Source organism: Aphelocoma coerulescens, chromosome 8 (genome assembly GCF_041296385.1).
Source record: "Aphelocoma coerulescens isolate FSJ_1873_10779 chromosome 8, UR_Acoe_1.0, whole genome shotgun sequence".
In the NCBI taxonomy this organism is placed as follows: domain Eukaryota; kingdom Metazoa; phylum Chordata; class Aves; order Passeriformes; family Corvidae; genus Aphelocoma; species Aphelocoma coerulescens.
The window spans coordinates 5,389,502-5,413,908 of NC_091022.1; the positions used below are offsets into that span (position 1 = coordinate 5,389,502).

A 24,407-nucleotide genomic window follows, 5' to 3' on the forward strand; every position below is an offset into this window, starting at 1 on the left:
CTGCGTGGACACGATACTCTGCAGACAGCATCAAGTGACCAACAGGTATCCCCACACACTTAGGGTATAGGATATGTACATTTCCCAGGACATTTTCCCAAGAGTCCCAGGACTTTTTGTGTAAGCTGGGTTTGTGTAAGTCTAACACATTAATCAGACAATTCTGCAGCACTGTATCCACAGCAAATCCAGCATAAACTGAATGCACTGGGCTTGAGGGTGATCCAGCTTCCACAAATACACTGTGGAGAAAGTTTTCCAGTGAGTATGTACCTACAAAATGTAATACCCTGCAAATGGGAGATGTGAGTGCCATTCCCTCCTCTCTCCCAAGGAGCTGCTCACCTGTGAAAAGCTGGAGGGGCCCATTTGATCTGGTCACATCACTGTTCTCCCTTGGACCAAACAAGAGCTTAGCACTGCTACTCCTAATTGTTCCCTTACTTCACAACCCTGAACAAGAGACAGGGCTCAAGCTCTTCAGATGAAATTAAAACTGACAACAAATGCCAAAACTGTGCTGCCTTTTTTTTAAAAAAAGAAAAAAAATTGCCTTTTTCATTATTACTTCACTGGCACACAAAACAAAACACGAATTATGCACTGACACCCACTTTAGTCTCCGTACCCTGATTATTAACAAGTATCACTAAAAACAAAGTTGCAAAAATGTAGACGCTTGGCTACTTATTCTCAACTAATCTAGAGATGAAAACCAAGCTGGTTAAAATCAATTACAATCCATCTTTTTTTCAATTATTTTCTTTATAACATCTGCTTTTCTTCACAAGTCCATATTCCTCAGCTACATGTATATCATTCCAACTTTTATATCTTAAGTTTAATCTATATTTTCTCCCAAGCCATAAAATTTGCGATTATCCATGATATACAAAAAGCCAAGAGAAACATCCATGGATTCTTAAGCACTACACTCCTAAGATTTGTGAGAGGGGAAGGAAGTGGTAACCTCCTAGGATTTCCTGTGGATCCTGTTGTGTATTATAAAAGGCTGGGGATGATGCTGACAAGGTCAGGCAGCCCGCTCCTCTGAAGGGGGCGTTTTATGTTGCTCTGAGAGGTACACAAGCCAGCAAGATCAAAACTGGGCTCAGAAAAGAGAGTTCTGTTCTATGGAGACAGTTCTCCTGGGCTTTCCTGCCGTCTCCTGACATTTTCACCTCTTTAAATCAGCGTGAGAGGAGGCGGGCAGGGTCAACTTCCTTAGAGCTTTAATGTTTTTATATTCTTGTATGTTTCCACTGTCAATTTTTATTATTCCTCACATCTGAACCAGAATTGGGATGGACTGAGAGATAGACAGCAGTCAATGTAACTGTAACTAAGTCGGCTCTCCAGGATAGCTGCTCTTTTCTCAGCTGATTGCTTACCTGACTGTCAGGTTATTATTATCTTTTCTAATTGAGCCAGATGGCATTCCTACAAAGCAGACAAGATTGTCCTTTTCAGATAGAAAAGCACAGATAATTTATCCATGCCTTGTTCCTTATCTACCTAGTTGGAGAGCAAAAATTAAACCCTAGGAGTTCTTATGCCACTTCTCTGTTCTAATTACTTCATGCCAGAGCAACCATTTCTGAGAATCACGGATTTTGAAAGTGCAACAAATATGACACTCCCAAAATAAGGACCCAGTCATGTCTCAGTTAGAATTTAGGGTGAGAAACTAATGCTGTGTGTTCCAAGCACTTATGCAGACATAGCAGCCATGATTTAGCAGTCTGACCGTAAAAGCTATTCTTATAACATTTAGCAGTTCCTGGGCTGGCTGCAAAAATTTATGGCTGCATATTCATGTGACGTAATAGAATTTGCTCTCCCATTCTTTCTTGTGTTTGTACAATCCCTGTTCCGAATCAGCAGCCCCCAAATAGAAGAACGAGGTCTGAAAATATTGGTATCCAGCAAAACTTAGGAATCTATTCTAGGTATGACTTTGCAGCCCATGCATTCTGTTGGGTTTTTTGGGGGAAACTTGTATTAATTTTGCTGTGTTGGTCCAGCTGGGTTCTTTAGCAGCCAGACATGGAACAATTTCCTTACCTATGCTTTATGAGGGTTGGGATGTGAGCAGCAATGCATTTATAGACTGGATGTTTATGCTGAAATTCTGGATTTTGCAGTATTCTTGACAACAGGCTATTAAATCCATGCCCACTAAAAGCAAGGGAAGAAGTTCCTGATGACTTTCCCCTGTTCCCCTGTTGTGCACAGCAGTGGCTCTTACCTGTCCAGGAGAAGTTCCAGCACTGCCCTGGGAGAAGCAAAGGCCCTGTATGTTGCAAGGAAGATGCTGATGTAGGAAAAATCCGCATCTCCAAAAGCTGTGAGAAGGTTCTCCACCAGTTTCTCCAAAGTTCCAGCTTTTATAGCCCTGATCTTGGATGTTTCGTACTGTCTGACAGTGTGCTCTGGGGGTAACTGGTCTCCTTCACCCTACAAAAGGAAACAAAAGCAAAGTGCAAAAGTCAGGCAGGAGACAGATCCCTGGCACAGATTCCAATGGATTAAATCCTATCTTTTCACACGAATTGGCCATCACCAGTTACTAAATAATTTTGTCAATATTTGCTGCACTCCAAGCACCAAATGCTGTATCAAATAATGGATTTTTTAAGCAACTTTATTTTAAAACATTTCTCTGACATGATCAAAAAATATTTTACAGTCTGACCACTATCAAGTTAAGTCGTGATTCCACCATAGATTATTAACTAAAAGACAATCCATTATCCCACAAAGAGTAATATTACTGAAGAGAACAAAAGTGCTAATTCAGTGTTTCATTTAACTTCTGAATAAACATGAAAACTGACCATAACTTAAGTACTGGCACCTGTGATTCCCTTGCTGAAAATACCAACTTTGCAGTGTCACACAGGACCCAAGGTCAGAACACATTTGGTGCAAAAACATTTCAAGATACTTTTGCAAGGAGGGTGTCAAACTCATCTTGCAAACAAGGCATTCTAACATTTCAATTTTCTCTTACAGTTTCCACTTGGCACAATATTTGTCCATAAATCTAGGGTTTGGGATTGTGTATGGGTATGTTTTTTAAACAGCATTTGTTTTAAATGCTTACAGCCTGCCTTGAGTCTGAAAGAACATTTCCTTAAATTCTGCCATTATTTAGAGGATAGTTCAGAAAAGTATTTTTTTGACTCGTTTAAATCCTATTTTGTAAAGTATGTGAGATAAAAAGCTTTAAAACTGGGATTATAAATAAAAAATGTCCAATATTTACACAAACACCTTGATACTGAGGGCATGAAGACAGCATGTTAATGATAGTCAATACCAACCCTGGCTCGGGATACTGACAAAACACAAAGGAAAAAATAATCTATTAATAAGATAATTAAGAATTAATCCCACTCTCTTCCTATTTACATCACTACCCTCCACTGCTTTGGAATTGTTTCTAATAGACATCCCTTTTGGTTTTAAACAATATAGATGTCTTTAGTATCATTCTAAGTTTCTGTCTCTAATATTATTACAAAGCTCTGCTATCTCATTTCCCATCTTAATGAGATCCAACGAACCCTTATTGTGACATTAAAACACAACCTACTGCCTGTATTAAAAAAAAAAAACAACCAAAACAGACTAGACAGGGAAAAAATTTGCTACATTTTGTTCCGTGGATCTTACGGCTTTTTTAAAGGCACATAACTTGTCATATATCTGACTTAAAGGTGCATCTGGAAATATATATTAATTATAAAAATGAACTGAAAGTGTATCTGGAATTATGTATGACACTGTCATTACAAAAACATTAACAGGATATGTTGTCACCACTATGTAACTCTCTTACACTCAAATATTCCTTAGGCAAAACTTGGTTCACAAAAAAAAAAAAAATTTACAATTTTCTTGCTAATTCTTCATCTAACAATTGAAATACCCTTTTAAAAATAACTGGTTACACAATACAACCACTTTCAGACAGGGACGAAAATCTGCACCACTGTATTTAACTCTTTATTTTCAATCCAGCAGATTGACCCGCTCACAATGTAATGGTTTATGGACACATTTACTCAGGGCACATAAAACCCTCTCATTCTCTCAGGTGAGTATATTCAAAACAAGGGCAGAATTTGCTTCCAAGACTGATACATGCACAAAATTTTCCATTAATTGCAACACTACAACTTCCCCAAGACATCATGTTGGGAGAATGTTAAAAAGAAACAAAACCCCCAAAAAAATCCCACCAAAGCAAAAACAAAACCAACTTCAAACTCTGAAAAATCAAAAACTTTGTCAGCAAAACATCAAACTGTTAGAAATCATTGTGAGAGTTCTGGGATTGCTTGTATTTGTATTATTTTAGTAATTCTGCCTGTAAGTTTAAAAGGAAAAGGGACTTGGCAGACGAGCTCAATAACAGGCTTTGAGAATAAGACCTTGTGGGCTGGGTTTCACGCTAACAGGAAACTGCTCAGTCTGGATTTAATCAAGAGGCCATCTCTTCACTGACACAACCAGGCTACCCAAAGGCAAAGGAGTTTTCATGTTTGCTTTAGTGCCCTCTGCTCAGAGGAACACTCTACTCACTGCCATGAAAAGATGCTCCTAAAGCTCTTTGCAATTTTTGACAGGAGTGCATGGTGACCACTGTTAGTGGTACCAAAAAATGACACCAGTTTCGCACTGTTTTGTGCACCCAAAGAACTAAAAAAGCTCTCCAGCTCCTGTTTGTCTCCTTCAGCACCATGTCCAGTGGTCTAACAGAGACCTCAACATTTCAGGGCTTCAGTAACATTTTCTTGGTCCTCTAAAACAAACAGATATGACATTTTAGAGTCTAATTTATGTATTTTAAAATCTCACTTTGATTTTTCAGGCAACAGACTATAGCCTTGATTATCTGCAAGTGTAAGTGATGCGCAAGTAGCTTCCTACAAGACGGAGAGCATCTTTTAAAAGCAAATGTAGAAAGATTAAATGGAGGTATCCTTGCAAATCCTTATTTTCTGAGGTTGTGTGCACACTGATGTAGTGTAATTCCAACATCTTTACAAACCCTTGGCAACGCTGTACCTTCTGAGGGGCCCACTCTCTTTAACGTGATCATCTTACATCTCTACAGCGCAAAACATTACCTACGTACACACTTCTTGCTGAAACAGGAGAGCTCCGTGCAGGCCAAAACACATACAGGCTGGAAAACTTCCTCCAAACACTACCTGTTAAGCTTCAGTGGGAATATAAATTAACTATAAATGCCACCATCGCCTAAATTAATGCTACAGCCTAGCAAGAGGGATTAGACACTCCAGACAAAAAGGAGAGTTAAAACTCTGATCAGTACAAAAACAGGATGCTACCCAAAGATATACAGAACTATAGTCATTATCTCAGAAATATCACTGGAAACAATTGCTTTCACCCAAAAAACCCCACTGCTCTGCAGGTTTTTCCCAATGCAAATATTATCTGTTGAGATTCTGGAAGTGAGAATCATGGAATGAAATCGATCTAATTGTTTTTCATTACGCAGACTGGAAAAAAAATACTAAAACAGCTAGGATGAGCAATAAGAAAAGGAGATATCAAATACTCTTCCAGCTCAGTCATTTGAAACATTACCACTCCACTAAAGATTTGTTTTATTCAGAAATTCTGCTGTTATTTTCAGAGCATCTAACACTTTAAATGTAATTTTGACAGATTTTTGAACACTTTTCACTTTCCTTGAAACTTACAGCTTTTCCACATAGAGTTTTCCACTCTTTTTTTTTATTAACTTACTGGACAGGCACTCTATGCTGGAATAAAAGTGCCTGAAGTGCAGTAACTTGTATGTTAATTGAAAATAAAGCACTCTAATCAAGATTGTCACTGTTTGTCTAAATATGAGTCTGCTTTAACCTTCTGAAAGTAGAAAAAAGATGCTCTTTGTGATTTTAACCTTATTTTTTTCCCATTGCGTCCTTACACACAGGTTTCTCCAATACATATCTTTTATATCTACACTCATCCTTGGGGGAAGTTAAAAAAAAGGAAAAAAAATCAAATCATGGAATGATTGAACTTGAAAAGCTCCAGAAATATAAGCATCCATAATGTCAGTCTAAGAGAAGAAAAACCTAAAATAGTCTTCATTTAACACGCAGACACACATCACTAAAAAAACAGCAAGACACATGAAACAGAAATTGTTTAGTTGTCTTAGTCAAGTATTTTGGTAAAGAACAACTGCAAAGACATTAACAACTTTTTTGACAAAGCGTTTCCTTCCAACAAAGACCTTGATGGAGTTTCTAACTGAGTGGAAGGAAGCGGGATTGTGCCGTGGGTGCAGGACAGACAGACCCACAGCAGCTGACATTCATCTGCACCGACTCCCAACTCCACCACATGACCGCTGAACAAAAAAACCCTCTGAGAAGTGGCGATTTTGCCCAAACAATGTCACATAGCTGTGCCTCGGCTAATCTTATCAAATGGAGTCACAAGTATTTCAAGTGCTTTTTGGGCCAGGCCGTTCCCATCCCCGCTGCCTCCCGCCCTCAGTTCTGTGGGCCCGGCGGAGTTAGAGCCCTGCAGATCCCTGTGCCCAGTTGCCAGCATTGAAAACAGCCTGCATGGGGGAAAACTGTGAATTTGGAGCAGAATTTCCAGCCTAGGAAAGCGTGACTGACAGTGCAGGGCTTGGGTGGCCAGCGGTGGACGTCCTGCAGACAAAGACAGCTGCTTTTATCCTACAGCGCACTTGGAAATGAAATGAAATAAAATTACACCAGGGCTCTCCACAGAACTCTCTCCACTTCACTAACTCCCATTTTCTCATTTTGGATACTGTTTAAAAAACCAAACAACAACAAAAAATAAAAACAACCAAAAAAACCCAACCAAACAAAAAACCCCACCAAACCCAAAAAACCACACAAAACCATAACTCTGCATGCTGACTGCACCAAACTCAGAAGCCAAAATAAGTTTATGAGCTCTTTCCTAAGATCCGAGAAGGAGTGTTCCTGAATTTCCAAAGCTCCGCCCTTTTTTTCCTTTCCTTTCTTGTCACATACCCATTCTTGGCAGCGACCCACAGTTTCCAGGACCAATTAATTCCATGATCATGACACAAAAGGCATTCTCGTTTTCTCCTCAAAGCTCACAGCCTGGATGGTATCTGTCTGAAGCGCTGGCAAACAGTCACAAAAGCTGTGGGGCAGATTTAGAGGAAAAAAGAGAAAGGAAAAAAGCCTCTTACACAAATGCTGCTGCTCAGTTAGAACCCTTTCACTCGGGCAACTTGCAGCTACTTAAAGCCACTCTGGGGAAAATAAGAAACAAGAGGCATTCCATGGTGCTGAGCTGTGCATTCTCACACCTTCTGAAGTGATGCAAATTTACACTCATTTGGATATCGGTGAATTTTGTGGGACCAGCTCTAAATGAATCACAGCAAAAGTAAGGAGACCTAATTTACACATCACCTCCCTGCATGCATCTAAAGAAGTTTTAGCAAGTGCATTACTAAACTGGATCTTCAAAGAGGTGTAGGTTAAAATGGCATTGTGCCGCTTCTTACAAATGGTGGAGCCTAACCAGCCATGGGAACATAGAAATTCTGGCTCTGAATTTACCCACTCAGAAGCATCTGTGCAGCGAAGGAATGTCGCCATATTATTCAGTGAGAATCAACTCATCCAAGAGGTTCACTGTGCAGCATACAATGTTTTTAAAGAAAAAAAAAAAATCACCTGAACAGCTCCGAATCTCCATCTCTACCTTGTACAATTTATGCACTTACCGTCTTGTCACTTCCTACCTACGAAAACTTCCCTCTCATCCTGCCTCTCACCTCTCTTGCTAGAATGACTTTTAACAAAACCAATACAAGGCCTCTCACCCTCTTCTCTTGTCTGACTTGGTGTCATCATTGAGTTAACTGAACCTGAAACATCAGATTACCCATGTTTCTTTTTTGTTTGTTGTATTTCACAGATCTGCAGTTCATCACAACCCTGTTCCCTTTTAGGCATACCAGGGATGTATTAATTTTATAATTTGTATTATGAAATACTCCTTGTGGTGGTTTTGATTGGACACCGAAGCTTAGCAAGTTCCTAACTTAAAACTGAAAAGCAAGAAAAAGAAACCAGTAAGTCAGGTAAGATTCTTAGTCATGTGCATCTTACATTGTTGGAGGACTGTCATCAAATGACATTTACTAGAAACACTCTTATAATCCAGTAAATAAATGTGTCCCGTACTAAGTATCTTCCCAAAGCTCTCCTGTATTAGAGGAAAATTATCTGTAAAACTCAGTATCTTCCTCTCTTCAGTGCCCAGAAACACTAAAATGTCCAACCTCCAAACCAAGCAGTAAATAAATACTCAAAATAATGAACAGCTAAGTGAGCAGAACACCAGGATGAAGGCAAGGAAATGGGCTTTAGTGCCATTTTGGCAGTAGAATCAGCTCATTTTCGAAAATATTTTTACTTCTGGAGCCAAAGGAAGTGTTACACAGTGTCTCCGAGAAAGAAGAGCTCTACAAAGTCTGCTGGAACTTGCATAAAGCAGGCAGTGATTAATTGTGAAAACTACTAACAGCCTTTCCAGGTATGAATTACAGAGGGTCCCTAAGGAGGTAAAGGCAGCTGGTGCAGCTCCCCTGTGCCCCAGAAATAGTAATTATTGCTTCTGCTCACAGCCTTTATCTTAACTCCTCTTCCTCCTTCCCCACACTCTCACAGCTTCTAGTCAGCCCTGGAAATCTGGAGGTGCCAAAGCACCCAGGAACCATTACTGGGAACCATAAGGGAGAAAAGAAGAGGTGCTGAGCAGAGAAAACAAGTATAAAAGGTGGCAGACAACTCAAACATTTTACTTCAGTCTGAAACAGCTTCTAGTGCTTCTGCTCATAGATTACAGGGCTAGGTACAGTGCACCTGCCATCTGAGGAATACTTAGAGGTTCAATCTCATAGCACAGCAAATTCTGTATTTATATACAATATTTCTAAGCTGCCTTGATGTTAAAAATGACAACTCTATGCCTATCTGTCACGGGTTGGGTTTGTAACCGGGCAGAAACATCAATTTAGTGTAGTGGTTTGGTCTAAAATACTCATTACTGTTTATCTTCTGTGAGATAAGAACTAGGAGAAATGCAAAGCAGGCACCAAACTTGAAAGAATATAAAGAAGTTTATTAACAGACCTAAAAGAAGAAAAAAAATTATACTGCCTTCAGAACTCTCCTCCTCCCCCCACCTTCCTCCCTTCTCCCACTGACAATGTAAAAAGACAACCCTTGAGACGTTCAGTCTGTTTACCACTTCCATAATAACCTTGTTCAGTCCATTTACGAAGAGAAGTCTCTTCTTGCTCGTGCTATGAAAACATTATCACAACGAGACAGCCGCCCACTTCCAAATATTGTTCAGTCCATTTAGGAAGAGGAGTCTCTCTGCTCGCATGTGAGTCCCTTCCCCTGACTTACAGCTTTTCCTGCAACTGCTTTCGAGGGTCCACTCTTGAACTCTTTTGGGGTACAATTTTAAGGTTGAGCCGTTCAGAAACAAAAAACCAGAGGTCCTTCTCCTTCCCTGGGAGCAAAGGGTCTTCCTCATCTTCATCTTTAAGACTGTCTCAGGGAGCATCTCCAGGAACTGAGGTTTTCTCCTTTCTCGTTTGGAGCAAAAGTCCTCATCTGGTTTATCTCTCCCTGTCCAAACTTCTCATGAAATTACAGCTGCGTCAGCATCTGCCTATTGCTTACGAGTTGAACACTCCACCCCCCATATCTTCATGAAATTACAACGGGATACTCTGATATATCATAGCTTCACAACAGACTTTCAGCTTTAAGCATTTCCTCTCTCTCTTCCCTCAGGTTTTCAGCTCTTCACAGCAATAAAAGGGTTAATCTCACCTCGGCCTTGCAGCTGGAATGTGGCTTATCGCTGTTGGTCACCTGATCTCTGCCAGACAGAGGTGCCGCTTTGCTGAAATCAGTGGAGGGGGGGGTTCCGAGCCACTCCGGCTGTCCACAGCAAGGCAGTGGGGGGGGTTCCATGGCTGGAACAGGCCCATGGCTCCAGGCTGGCCATGGCCCGGCCCGGCCTGGCCCAAGCAGGACCTGGGCCAGGCCCACTGGCCCCCGCACGGGGCCTGCAGCCACCTGTCCCAGCGCCGGAAACGAGAGAGAGCTTGGGGGGGAGTTTGTCTATTCTTAAGTGTGGATCACAGAGGCGGTCACAACTTTAAGTGGCCTAAAGAATTGTCCATATTCAAACTGGCCAGCTGATAGGTTCTGTCAGGTCCCAGAGGAAACTGTAAGCACCCCTTAGCAAGGACATCCCTTCCGGGACTGTGCTTGCTAACCTATAACCTATCCTAAGAAATGCCAGAGGAAAGCTATTAAATGTTGTTTGTGAAACAGTGGTCAGCAAAGCCTTTTGCCATGTTTCTTTCAAGAAAAAATGCTAAAATACTCTGTCATTTTTTAATAAACACCAAGCGTAGCAAAAAGAGGGGGTGACTGATATTACCACTAACACAATCAGACATTTCATATGGTATCATGATTTTTGACTACCAACAAGTATTCACTTGTCCTGTGAAAAGTCACACTATTTTTTATCTCCTTCCAGAAATGTAATTTAAATTAATTGTGGAGCTCATCATCACTTTCTGCTCAGTCAGTAGAAACAAAGAAGGTCCTATATGAGGCAGCAGGCAGCAGTGCTAAATTCAAAATGGATTTAAGGATGCCACAAGTAATAATTCTGTTGCACAATAGTAGCATGAATGCATATTACATAACCCAAAATGCTTTTATTCATCCTAATTGTATTGTTGGCTCTCCTTTCACACTCCTTTCCTTTCTAAAGCTTGCTCAAACAGTACACAGAAATTAAATTTATACTGACTCAGGAAATCAGTGTAAACTGCCCCTGCATCCAGTGAAAACAAGGCGAGAGTGATAAATTATAAATAGTGTGAATAGCTGGAAATTAAACCTGTAGGTGTGGGGAGATGAAATGCCTTCTGACAGAGGAGAAAATACTTAGCAGAAGACTGATTGATATTTTAAAGTAAACTGATCTGGGAACAAGGTATTTCTGTGGAACAACAAATACCCAAGAAATGCTGTTACATGTCTCATAATAATTACTGTGAGCAATCTCTAATGCCAATTTTTTCTAAGCTTTTTAAAAAGAAATAGGCTAGCAGTCAGTAACCACTTTTATGACTACATCATGAAAACATACCTACACTGCATTATAAACTTCATTTCCATGGCTGTGCTTTTTACTACCCTTTGTTTTGAAACTAAGAGGCATCTCCAGGGTGGTGTCTGAGTAGAAAAAAAAGTAATAGGAAGCTAATGTTTCCTAATATTAAGTGTTACCAGCTTGAATACTTATTTACATGCTGAAAGAGTCCAAAAATATTAACTCAGTCATAAATCCAGGCCAAACTGCATTTTTACTATATTATCTAGATATCACAAGGGATGGAGTATGGTATTGCCTGGTGTTCTCCTGCACACACACACCCCTACAGAGCCAGGGAGTGACTGTTTGGCTACATGTGTGTCTGCAAGCGATGGCAACATCCTTGTCCCAGTTGTACAGGCATTTTCTCTATGAGAAATTCTGCATGTCAGCAGATAAACAGAAGCATGTGACAACTAAACTACTGCACACTTACATGAATTACTGCATTCTCCTAACTAAAGCACCAGTCATGAACCCTCCTCTTTTGCCTCAGCACAAATGGTGTGAGCTGTCCCCAAACCCTCTGCAAACATTTGTGTTTTGGTTTAAGAATGCTGCATTGCACTCGGACTGAAATCCTCAGGCAATGGACACAGATCAAAACACATAATTAAGCAGAAGTATTGAGTCAGAATGCAAAGTAAGTATAGCTCACAAGTAAGGGGGAAAAAAGAGCAAAAAATGCCAGATAAATAAGTTGTCCCCGTTTGCTGTCTGTTGTTTTGATTTTTCTTCTTTTTTGAGGAGGCTGTGGTTTAATTACCCACCAGGAGTTAACAGCCTACCTCTGCTCTTCCCTGTCCTGCTCCCTCTGACCACTTGATGTTTTCCCGAATAAAGTGCCTGTTTTTGCAGGAAGAATGCAAGCCTCATGCTTTAAGTAAGTGTGCAAGAGTTCATTCACATTTTCTCTGCTCCAGGGAGCAAGGAGCCTGTAGCACAGCCAGAATCAATCTGAAGCACTCCATGGGAGGAATGCAAAGGCCTAAGATCTGCCTTCCAAGTGAAACACATTGTTGTTACTCATGGGGCATTTCCAACAGCAGCACAATGGCTGCCATCTCCAAACCAAAGACACCGGCCGTGCCCTAAAGGGTTTCTACTCTAAGAAACACAAAATGCATCAGAGGTACAGCCAGAGATTACTACAAACCAAGCAAACAAAAGCAGAGGCATATCTTCATAATAATTTTCTTGCTGTTATTTGCATGTAATATTTAAACCAGGTTCCAAGTGTACCTCAGGAGCATTTAGTTAATTAATCTCTTTTGCACTGCAGACTACAGCTAATCCAGACGGGTGTACTGACTTGTTTGCCATCCCAACATCAACACATCTCTGAAATGTTATGAACCTCATCTGACAAGTTCTATCCACAGGAATACTCTAAACAACTGAAGAACATTCTGCACTTGATTCGAGTCAAAACAGAAACTCAATTTATTGTGTGCAAGCTTGTGTGGGGCATACACTATATTCAGGAGGGAATAAAACCCTTGATAGCTCTAACATGATGTCTATTTCTGCTTTAGGATTTATAGCTACTAACAAGGAGCCATTGGGATCTGGCAGTCTAATGAGATCTACCACAAGTCTTCAGTATGAAACCCAAGGGCTATCTCAAAGCATTCAGTCATTCCATATTGTTCAATCATTCTGAGATCTTTCGTTTCATTACAAAGTGGAAAATGCCACTTTGTAATAAAAACATGTTGTTTTACTTGCACAAAGAGCCCATGGACTCCCCAGAAAGGAAGGAACGGCTATTGACTGGAAGAAAGGTTGAGTCTCCATAGGGAGAAAGGCAACTGTACAAAGCAGCTGAAGGGTGGGAGGGGAAAATAATCCCTTAAACTGCTTTCAGACCAAAAAAGGTGGGATGAATATAAGAGAAAAAATAGACTAAATAAAACACTATAATAACAGGATTACTCCACAAAAGCACATGAAATGCCTATACCTCCTTAGTGCCATTGTAGCCCAAGGGCAGCACTGCTGGCTGGTGTCATAGCCACGTGTGGGACAGCCATAGAGGTGGCACAGAGGAAAAAGTCAGAACTCCATCAGTCTGCAACCCAGCAGAGCAAAAGGTTAGTGAATGCCACCACGCAAAGTGGCACAAAGCTTCACACCTGAGGTGGAGCTGCCAAAATCTCATTTTCATTGCCAAACCTGCTGAAGGTGAGCTCTGATGTGCAAGTAAATGGAGATAAATATGAGAGGCTAGGAACAAAATCTGCTGGAAGTTCTACCCTCAGAGATCCCATGATGGCACATGGATCAGAGAAGACCTGAAGGGTTACAGTAGGCAGAACATTACATCTTTCAGCACAATGATTGGAAGCGACAACAAAAAGCAAACAATTCTGCCAAGTATAAATAAAGGGTACCACAGCAAGTCAAAGGACATTGTTCTTCCACTGCATAAAAGGTCTGAGGAGCCCACATGTAGAGTACCCTGCTCTGCTCAAGCTGCCTCATTTTTAAAGCAGCTATCGTGAAAATGAATGGGGTAAAGCAAAGGGCAACCCACACAATTCCTACTTTTGCAGAGTCTAAAACTGCACAGATGCAAACTTGTGCTTTACACACACAAAAAAGAGCAAGATCTGAGCACTCAGAGTTCTCCTTAACAAGGAGGAGGTTGCAGGGCTGCTGGAAAACCAGCCCACACCAAATTCCTCTACCATGTGGCAATATGGCCCTGACACCTTCTGGGCATTAAAGTCCTCATGATTCTTTTGATAAGTACCTATGTTCAATCTTATTCTGCCTCATTAAACATTTGCTGCAAACAAATTGAAACCAGAAATTTATAAACAGCCACACATAATAATTGTCATTTTAAACTAAACTATAGAGGTTTTCCCCCCTCTAACAATGGCCAGATGCTATAGAGGAAGGTGAAGAAACAACACCCATAACATTCAGAATAACCAGCCTAAAGGAAAAGACTCTTCTCAGCAGCAGGACATGTTCATTTTATACCTAAATCTCAAAAATTGATGTCTTGTGTTTTGAATCGCATGCATTTGTTCTCATTATTTATATAAATGTTCAATCCTTTCTGAATCCTCCTGGACTTGGTTGGACTCAATTACTTCTGCCAGCAGCAAGTCCCTTCAGGTTAATTACATGCAATATAAAATCACTAATTTCTTTCCCCCCTTGCTTTCAAAACCACCCTGGAGATAAAGTGTCCCTTCTCCACTCACTGTTTTGAATGCTTCTCCTATATCCTCCTAATCATTACCAGAATGGAGCCTCAATCCTGTGAGGATTTATTGTTAAACTTGCACATCAACCTCAGCTCCACAAAGACATAAATATAACAGTCCTCACGTTTTTAGTGTCTCCAAATCCCTCTCCACCTGTGGATCCCCTTTCTAGTTCTCCTACCTTTGAGATGAGGGAGCAAGCACCAGAAATGAGTGAGGAGTTGCTGTCATCTCCCTAACAATATTTTCTAAGCTTCATTTCATTCCCCCCTTCCCTGCTGTAAGTTGATATTAGAGCTTCCTTTCACAACAGCTGTTGCATGGGGGGCAAATGCGTCCACAGAACTCTGGACTCTCAGAAGTCCAGCTCTTCTCCCCAGCTGGTTTAAATTAATTCATTTCTGGTCCTAAATTGTTTCCATGTGCTGCTGTGCCTTGCTAAGCAGCTGCTCCTTGCTGCAAGTGTCACCTGTGAAGAAGATATCCATGTGATAACACTATAAAGCCACTAAATAAATATTACCATGCAGCTCTGACAGCCAATCCATCTCACTCAACTTTTTTTAATGCTTCAAACCCTTCAGCAGCCCCAAAACCCCAGCCTTATCAAAGTCATATCGTCCCAGAAACACTTTTCCCCCATCTCTTTCCCACCTCCCCAATGAAAGAGGAATCTCCCAAACCCAGGCCACTGAGGCCGAATTTTAATTCCTACCCAAATCCTACTTTTGTGCTGTGTTACATTACAACATCCAACACAGTCTAGAGAAAATCTGCAGCCATGCTTTGAAGGTTATTTGCGTGAAAGGTGCTGTAAGAGTTCAATTATCAATTCACTTGGATATGTTCCCACTTTCCTTGCAGTCCCTAAATTGTCACCTATTGGTAGCATGGTGCTAAACTGAACTACAGTATTCAGGCATTAGCATGAGTTCAGTTTGGTCCAAGGTAAAAGGATTTCCATAAACAGTAAATGGATTTCCATGTCCAAAACATATAATTCCTCACTATGGCTTTAAAACTTTCTTTATATAAAAGAAAAGAAAAAAAATAAAACACACATCCTCATCCATCAATAAAATTCTTATTCCATAAGGTGTAAAAACTTAACACAGACTAGAGTTGAGCCCTACATGCTAGTGTACTACCCAGGAAGAATTACAAGTCACTTCTGAAGCGCTTGTATGGCCACTGAATATAGAGCTTTTTGGGGTCAATCAAGGGCAAAACTACTTTTGGGAGACTGCAGGAGCAAAATGTGACACCTTCCCAGAGACAAGTGCTGGTGAACTGCTCAACCCTTCAGGAATGAGGTTCCAATTCCCTTTAGGAATCATCTTTTACAATCTCTGATACTATCTTAATGCGCTACTAACACTAAGACATCACACACATTTTGCCTCTGCTTTACAAGACACTATGCAGTGACTACACAAAGACAAGCAAGAGTAGGATCCACACTAAGTTAGCGTTTATTTACCCGTGTTACACAAAATAACCCCGTTTTCTCCAAGAAGCTAAGCATGATCTGACTACTTTGTGCTGGCTTCTTCACACAGCTGACCCCCTTACAGTGCTGGCTAAAGGAAATTATATATTTAAAAAACAGCAGTAGTAAAAGATGCAAGTTAAAGCATGTATTTACACACACATTTTTAATTAGCTTTACTAAGGTTCAATTTAAATCCAAGTGTGACTAACGTGCTTGCAATGCTTCACCCTGTTCCTTAAATGAAGGCATCAAAACCCAAACCGTAAAACTAATGGTTTCTCCAGGGCTGTTCTCCGTACAGCATCTCAGTCCAGTTCATGTGCTGCATCTTCCAGGCTTTCCGATGACACATAGCCACATTCGTTGCCAACTCTTCCTTAACCAACAAGTGACCTAGATCTAGCATTCAGAAAGTGCCAGTGTTCCTTTGCAGAGCAAACAAAATTTGGGGGTTATTCCTTTCACTTACTGCTTCTTAAAAAAGCAAGCAAGATAACATTCAGCAATGTCAGCAACAAGACAGTTAAGGTACTGGAATTCAGGGAGAACCTGTAGCATCCAAGTAGCACAGTTTAAAAAACCAGTCATCCTGGCTGTCAGAGGAATTCCCAGGGGAAAGCAATTATAGCACAGGATGTCATTCTAATCCTGCATGTCACAGGTAAACTGAGAGTATGCCAAGGGCAAGTTTTGTCCATGAGCAGATTGGCTGGGAGATCTATAAAATGCAGGTACAACCAGTGCAGCAACAGAAGTCTCCAGCAGCTTTGCTCAAGAGGCTCCCTTAACTCTTGTTATTCCACTTAATATAAGAATCATTAGCAAGAGGTGCCTCTGCACAGCCCCAGGAAGGGAGGCTGCCCCTCTCTCTCCCTGGTTCCTCATGGCTGTGCTGGGGTATCCCAGCCCTAACTCAGCCTTAGTAACACCACAGAATTAAAGCACTGCCACCCTGTCACACTTTGGCAGCTTGGAGTGAGAGGTCTTACACTCAACTGAGAGCATGTCACTGTGCTACAAAGCCAGTCACCCTTCTAATTATGCATTTTGGATTTGGAACTAGGAAAGTAGTGGACAGTAATCTTTCAGGCTTCCATTTTAAAACACTTAATAGGCTCAGTTTCCATTTTTGAGTGTCTGTTTCACACACAGCCTCTATTAACCAGCTGATGACTGCATCCAAGACTGCTGCTTAGGATATCCCTGGAGCAGAGATCTGTGCCTAAACCAGGAAGTGAGGAGAAAAATATTCCATGAGAAGTCATTAATAAGGGCTGTGAATAGTACCACGGTACTACTACGCTCACAACTGAAGGGAGGACAGGAGGAAGGAGCCTACTCCAAACCAAAAGACAAGCTGAGTTAAATGCCAAAGCTTTCTTTTGGATAACTGTGCACATGTCTATAGGTAAAATCATTCAGTTCCCTCTGAATACATTACTTTGTGGATCTCCAGCAACTAGCAGGCATCTTCCCCCATGCAAAACCAGTGTGAGCACACCCCATCCTTCTTCCTTCTCCAAGATAGTTCCTCAGAGACTTTGGAGTGGACAATAGCACAGCTCAGTTTCCATAGGGAGCCTGTCAGCTCCTTGGGAGCTGCTTTTCTGCTTCTGCCAAACATACGGACAGAGCTACACCCTGGCCTCGGTCTGGGCAGTCAGGACAGGCTGAGGGAACCTGATTAAAAGAGTCTGCTTTAGCTAAAAGCGACCAACACATGCTCTAAATCAAGAAACAAAACAGCAAGCTGCAGCAAGGACAATGATCAGCCAAGCCCTTGCCTGCTGCTTCCATAGGAAACTACACTTGACCAGAACATCTGGGATCTAAGGGTAAGATGAAAAAGAAATCACAGAGCTGGCTCAGGAGGGCACATGGGAGGGCAGGAGCAGGCTCAGGGAAAATATGAGGTTTTGCTTCTTCCTAAATGTTGATGATTCCAGGCACCACTTACATCTCAATCCATAGTTAGGAAGTCTGTGCTGGAAAGAAAGAAATCCAGACTAAAGCTTCTTTTCTGACATATTGATTGAGTCACAGAGAGGTCCCAAGTCCCAACTGGGATACAGATTAGTTAGTCACAAGTTTTTGCAATGCTCTTCTGTCTGAACTCTCCAGCACAAGCTTCATGCCAATGTATGTGACTGTAGAGGTGTTCAGAAACCAAACTTGCGGTCACATGCAGTTTTCAGTGCAAGGCAATCACTTGCATTAAATAAAACAAAATTTTAAAAAAAAAATTAAATTAAAAAAATTATTTTTAAAACACCACAAAATTCCCAGAAAAGGTAATTCTCAAATAATAGCAGTGTTAAGAAAACACACAAATATTAAGTGATAGATTTGCTACTTTTCAGCTTTTTCCTCTTTTAGCATTTTAAGGTATTGAAAAACACCCTTCTAACAGCAGTTCATTTACAATTTTGGAAGAACATGTTCTGCTATACACCAAACATTATAATATTAAAGACACTTTGAGACAAGCTATATTTTGAATCCATCTCTGCCTGAACAAACCCCAGAGCCAGAAGTTCAGCTGTAGCCAAAAAGAGAAAGCAAAAAGTAAAAACCAAGTTTCTAAAATCTCCTCTAGATGTGTAATCCATGCCTAATGAAGCCAGGCAGCCTGGCCATAAATGAGCAGAGTACTTGTTATCTGGATATTTAAGACTCAAAGGAAGAGGAGTCCCTGTCATCCATCAGTAAAGCAAGAAACTTGATGGCAAGGATGGACTCTGAAAGCTCAGCAATCATGTCAGGTGTGGAAGACTCGGCACTGAGGCTTGGGGAACTCCTGTTCCTGGCTACATTTCCTGTGACATGCCTCACTAAATACTCACTGTAGGTCTCTTCCTCACTCCTTCCCAGATGAAGGACTGTGATAGGAAAGACATTTGCAGGTATTCGAGAGCCCCTCCTGTCTGAGCGGCTCATTCCTCACCATTCCCTCCTCTCCCACGGCTGGACAGCAGTGGCCCATCCCTCTCTAACTCCTGGAAGGGGGAGATAAAGCACTCCAGCTGCTCAACGGGGGCTCGACAATAGTCACTTCACAGCATTTTAAAACCTCGTTTGCTTTTACTTTAGTAATCTTGTCCACCTGCCCACACCCCACCCATGCCTCTATTCTTCCTGCACCACTCTTCCCCCTCCCCCAGTTCCCCCCATCTCTCCACTTACTTCTCTACTCGCTGCTTTTTCCCCTTCTCTTTCAACTGTTTACTGTTTCCTATAGATCACTGGCTGGAGTTCACCTCCCCATGCCATTCACACTGTCAGCATATTCCTCCTGGCCCCAGAAATTCAGGTATTTAGTGGCTGGTCTACTTCTACAGCCACTGTTTGGCTGTTTTGATCTCCTTCTGGATACAGTATGACTCAGCTCGTCTCTGGTTCATTTCACGGGTACCTGGCTGTCAGTTCAAGATCAAAACCCCCCAGAACATTTGTCTGATATGCTCTGGTGCCTTTTCTTCAGAGACAATAGCACCATCCTCTGACATCCAGCCTCCCCATGGGCTGCATTCACATCCTCAGAGGGAAGCTGAATCCCATTTTTCAGGTTCTTTCTGAAAACAAAGTTTTAAAACACAACATTCTCTTTCTAACCACATCATTCAAATTCCTTGCTGCACTCCCAAACCTTCCCTTCCAGTTACCAATATGCCTTTTTTTCTAGCCTGATATAATGCCATTCAACTGATTATAATCGTCCACCCCAAATCCTCCTCATCCCTTCTTCTGAGTGTGCCATCCATCTGTACAAATCTCTGTTTCTTCATCCTTTTCTCTCACAAAGATGTCAGGCTGTGTATCTCAGCTTCCACAGCTTTTGTAGCTTGTTCCTCTCTCTCCAGGATCCTCTCAGGAGAGCTCTCAAAATCTATCCTGGAGACACCAAAACGCACTTTGTTTTAAAAAAAAAAAATCATTCATGCTTTCTCTGGTTGAACCCATCGTGTTTGGGAGGGATTCTCTCTCAATAGTTCTAGAAGGCACACTTGACTTTTGAAGCTTTGATACCAATCATCAGCTGTGTGTACAGACAATCCTCTTTAAATATCACGTCTGCACATTCTTCTTAGTCAAAACAGTGCTTTTGTGCGGCATCTCTCACAATACTGAGCTCCCACTAGAGCTTTTAATATTCCCTAATACTCTAGTGCTTAAAGTCTTAAGCTTTACTAAATATTTAGTGACTAAGTATTTGGTGACAAAAGCAGTGGCTATTATTGGCATCCTTTGATGTCTAATATTAAATTTAAAGCTAAGAAATGCAGTGATTATCCAAAAGCTTCACACTTCTGAAAGTTACAGAACTGCTGATGCCTGCTTAAGTCACAGCCTGTTTGTCTTTTACTTCTGTTAGTTGTAGAAGTTTGAAACACAAGAAAGACATTTCTGTATTTCAATAGGCAAGTGTTTATGGTGCTTTAGTTTGAATCTTATGATTCATTCTCTCATAACAGGGCCAACCATTCAGTGACCCGGGACGGGTTCTTAAGACGGAGAATTTTAAGCAAGGTTTATTAGACTTGACCTGCCCCAACAAACCAGGAGAAGCTCAGTGCCTCAGAGAGGGTCAGATTGCTAAGTGGACTTTTACAGGACACAAACCAACACTGAAAAATAATTTTAAAAAAGTAAATCCAGGCTTGCATATGATCCGTAAGAGAGTTACTATGTTTATTACTGTGAAGGCTCAATACTTGCTGATGTACAAATAGGTTGTTGACCTTGAGTCTTCAACCTAAGCCTGAACTTAGGGCACCATCAAAAAAATTAAGACCAATATTGCTAAATCCAACACCTTGTTAATTTAGTGCTAATGAGTTTCAAAACGTAGAAAAAAAAAATCATCAACCCTTATAAACTCCAGATTAAAAAAAAAAAGTCACCTGATGACAGTTCTAAAACAATTTGGCTTTTCAAAGCCAAACTGCTGGGGGCAGGGATAGCTCTTCATAAATAATGCTCTGGGTTAGAGGCTATTTATTGATTTCAGGATGACAAAAAAGCCATTAATAAAACAAGATCACAGGAAGAGTTTAAAACACTTTATATTCTGAAGAGCTTAAGGGAAACAAACAGCCCATATGTTCCAAAATATTTTTAAATAATACACATGAGGGGTTTGGGGTTTTTTTTGCTCATGAAAGAGGCCAGACTGGAAGCCGAAGTCATGGATTTATGCCTCGAACAGGTGCAGATTTCTGACACGTTGCCTCCTTCCCCACAAAAAGGGCTTGATTCTGAGCTGAAAAAACCAACAGCAGCCACAGGAACCTGACAGTCACTGCCCTAACCTTGCAGTCCCTGGTCCTCCTATTGGGAGGGTAGCATCAGCTGTGGGGATGACCTCAGGAACATACACACTCCCTTCCTTTGAGAACAGGACCAAGGCCTGGCAAACTCTTTCTATTACAAAGAACAACACAGCCCATGCAGGAAAAAATTCTACTTTTCTGAACTATGTTTATGGGACACAGGCACGTTCAAAATTATCTTCACCTCTTACATAAAACCATCTGGGAAAGTTGCAGGAGCTCAGATATACTTTGTAATATTTTCCTGGTAAAAACAGGAGGCAGAAATGGGAAATTTGCCACTCAAAGGAAGCAGATTTGAAATTACTGTTCTGATTAGTATTCTATGTACTTCTTGGAAACACGAGAAGGGGAGACTCTAAGCAAGGCAGAATTTGCTTATTTTTCCTGACTCTGGTTTCAGTTCTGCTGTATTGCTTCATGTCACAGGAGCTTCACAAGAAAGTGACTGGATATAAATCTCAGGGCAGTTTTAAAAGCCTTTAAAATACCAACATGGCTACTACATCAAGCCAACTTCTTATATTATTGCCTTTGATCCCACAGAAAAAAAGCAAAGTATTATGAAAGTTATAGGCACCTCCTTCAGATCTGGCCCCAACTGCCACAGCTGCACTGATTCCAATGAAGTGAGGACATTTTTTATCAGCTGTGGACTTGGCCTGATAAAGGTGAAGGGACTCAGTAGCATGTCAAATCAAGTGTGTGCATTCAAGCTCATTTTACTTACCATTAAAGCCTTCGTGCTTTGAAAAACAGTACAGAGCTGTAATTCTTGCAGAAATGCAATTAATTTCTCATCCGGCTAAGAAAGCAATACAGAAGTAAGACCCAAACCAATACTCCCTTAAGTTCAGAGGAAGTTCTGCTGACATTGAGAGACCTTCACCAGTCAAAATAACACAACTACTTGTTTTGAGATTTGAGATTGGTTCCTAACAGCAGAAACGAGCCATAGTCCAGTCTGAAATAACTGTTAAATGTTCAGCCTCTCGAGCCATAAGCTAAAATCCTTATTTCTGTAACAAGAATCACCTGATACATGGCCACAGCTGGTCAAATTGTTTTCACAGGTCAAGAAAAGAGGAGGAGTCAACAAAAGAAGAGCGTTATTTCAGATGACCCAGGCAGACTAGTTCAGTGTTTGGTTTGTTCTTTTTTTTTTATTAAGAATGAGAGCAGTCAGCGCTAAAAGTTAATATTGTAACAATTCCTGTGGAATTCAGCTCCCTGGAGACAGCTCCGAAGTCCATGAGCAGCCCTCCCCAATGCCCCCGAGCCAGCCTCACTTACCCCCAGCCACCTTGCTCCTTTGTTGGCTGCCTGCTGAATCTGCACTTTTTTAAGGGTGACATTGTAGACAGCTCCATCTTCTACCTCTTCACCCCCATCCTGAAATGTGGTCTGCCAGGAAAAGGAGAAAGAAAGAAAGAAAAATAAGATGGAAAGGAACATTTTCCCTCTTCTGCTGATCACAGTCTACCAATGGCCTGGAGTAGCAGAGCAGAGGAGATGGGCAGCACAAAGTAAAGACAATAATCAAAGCAATCCAGGATACCCTTAGGTTGAGGGAACACTGGAGATATTCTTGGCAAGCTGTCCTTTCCTGTGGTATTGAGATTCCCTGACTTTCCATTTAACTGTTTTTCCTAGAGAAGCACATATTTTACATAGTTGCATAAAGTCTTTTTAGGAAAGAGTGGTTTTGATTAGCAGTCGTCTCTTTCCTCCCCTCTTTTCTACAGCAATTAATCTCTTTGGGCTTTTATTTAGGGAAGGATTCACACTTTTAAAACTCGAATTACTTCGGCATACAGCCTTGAAACTTTGAAGCTACAGAGCATTTAAAACACAGCAACATTTTAATTCTCTTGACAAGGAGGGATCTGAAGCTCTTGTGATTTGCTTTTCCAAAAACCTATTATTTCAAGAAGAAAAAAATCCAAGCAGCTTTACAGCGGTGGGGGGGGGGGGGGGGGGGGAGAGGGGGTGGCGGTTAAAACTCGCAAATAAGAAGCCGAGGATAATAAAGCAGAATGCAATGTCACCCGAACTTCCAGCGAACATGTGATGTAGGGACTCTGCTCGGAACCGGGCACGGCATCGCTAGGCACAGCGTATCCCGGTACCAAGCACAGTATCGCTGGGCACGGCATCGCCGGCATCGGATACGACACCCCTGGCACCGGGCACAGCATTGCCGGGACCGGGCACGGCACCGCTGGGCACGGCATCGTTGGGCAGCGGGACCCGCGGCAGGGCAGGATAGGACAGGGGACGGGACAGCCGGTTACCATTTTCGCTCTCCACAGCAGTTTCATCCTCGGTGGCTTTCCGGGTGCCTCGTCGGACGCGCCGCGCTGCGCCCGCCGCGGGCCGGGCCGGGCCGGGCCGGGCTGAGCCGAGCGGCCCCTGGGCTGCGCGGGAGGGACGGGCCGGGGGAGGGACGGACGGACAGGGGGAGGTGGCCGCGCCTGGCGCCGCCTCGGCCCGGCCCGCCCAGGGTTTCCTGTTTATGGCGGCGGCCCCGCTGGGAGCGCCCTGCCTGGCAGTGCTTGTGCTGCCCAGGAGTCCCCCGCTCGGCACCGCGTGCGGCGGGCGCGTCCTGCCCAGCTCCCAGGGAAGCGTCTCCTCCTCCTCTCCCTTTCTTCCCCTCCCTCTCTCCTCTGCCGCTGCCTGAGCTGGGCGGAGGGGAGCAGGGTCAGGTGTTCGGGCCACCGTAAGGAAGGAATTTTAAGTTATGCTTAAGTTTAAAAACGTACTTCTACCAGTTGGGAAGTAAGGAAATGAAAGGTTTTATTAAGCCCTGCCCGGCAATCGCCGACACTTCCCTCACTTTTATTCCATATCGCTCACAAAGAAGCCCCCATGAGCACTTCTGTGGATGCTTCAGCTGCAGGCAGCTGCGTGCTGACGCGACGATCTCAAGACACCCTAAAAATCCCACTAACTTCGTTGCCTCCTAAGCTGTCCTTAGTTACCTGCTTTTGGGGACTTAGAGTAGGGATTATTCAAGTGCACAAATTCCCGTGCAAGGTAACGAAAGTGCTAAGAATTGAAACAGCTCAGACGTCCCGAAGCCCCACACTAACC

The 24,407-nt window shown here is 42.1% G+C and overlaps 1 protein-coding gene across 1 annotated transcript in view; it reads right to left on the reverse strand.

The window, feature by feature from the left end:
• The window catches only part of RGL1 (ral guanine nucleotide dissociation stimulator like 1), a 57,684-nt gene extending 33,934 nt beyond the window's left edge, over positions 1 to 23,750 (reverse strand). The window contains exons 1-3 of the mRNA XM_069023781.1: positions 23,609 to 23,750; positions 22,608 to 22,718; positions 2,249 to 2,457 (exon numbers count right to left, since the gene is read on the reverse strand). Coding sequence (XP_068879882.1) covers positions 2,249 to 2,457; positions 22,608 to 22,718; positions 23,609 to 23,635 — 347 coding nt within the window. The 5' untranslated portion in view covers positions 23,636 to 23,750. The remainder of the gene's footprint in view (positions 1 to 2,248; positions 2,458 to 22,607; positions 22,719 to 23,608) is intronic.
• Positions 23,751 to 24,407: the final 657 nt, after the last annotated feature.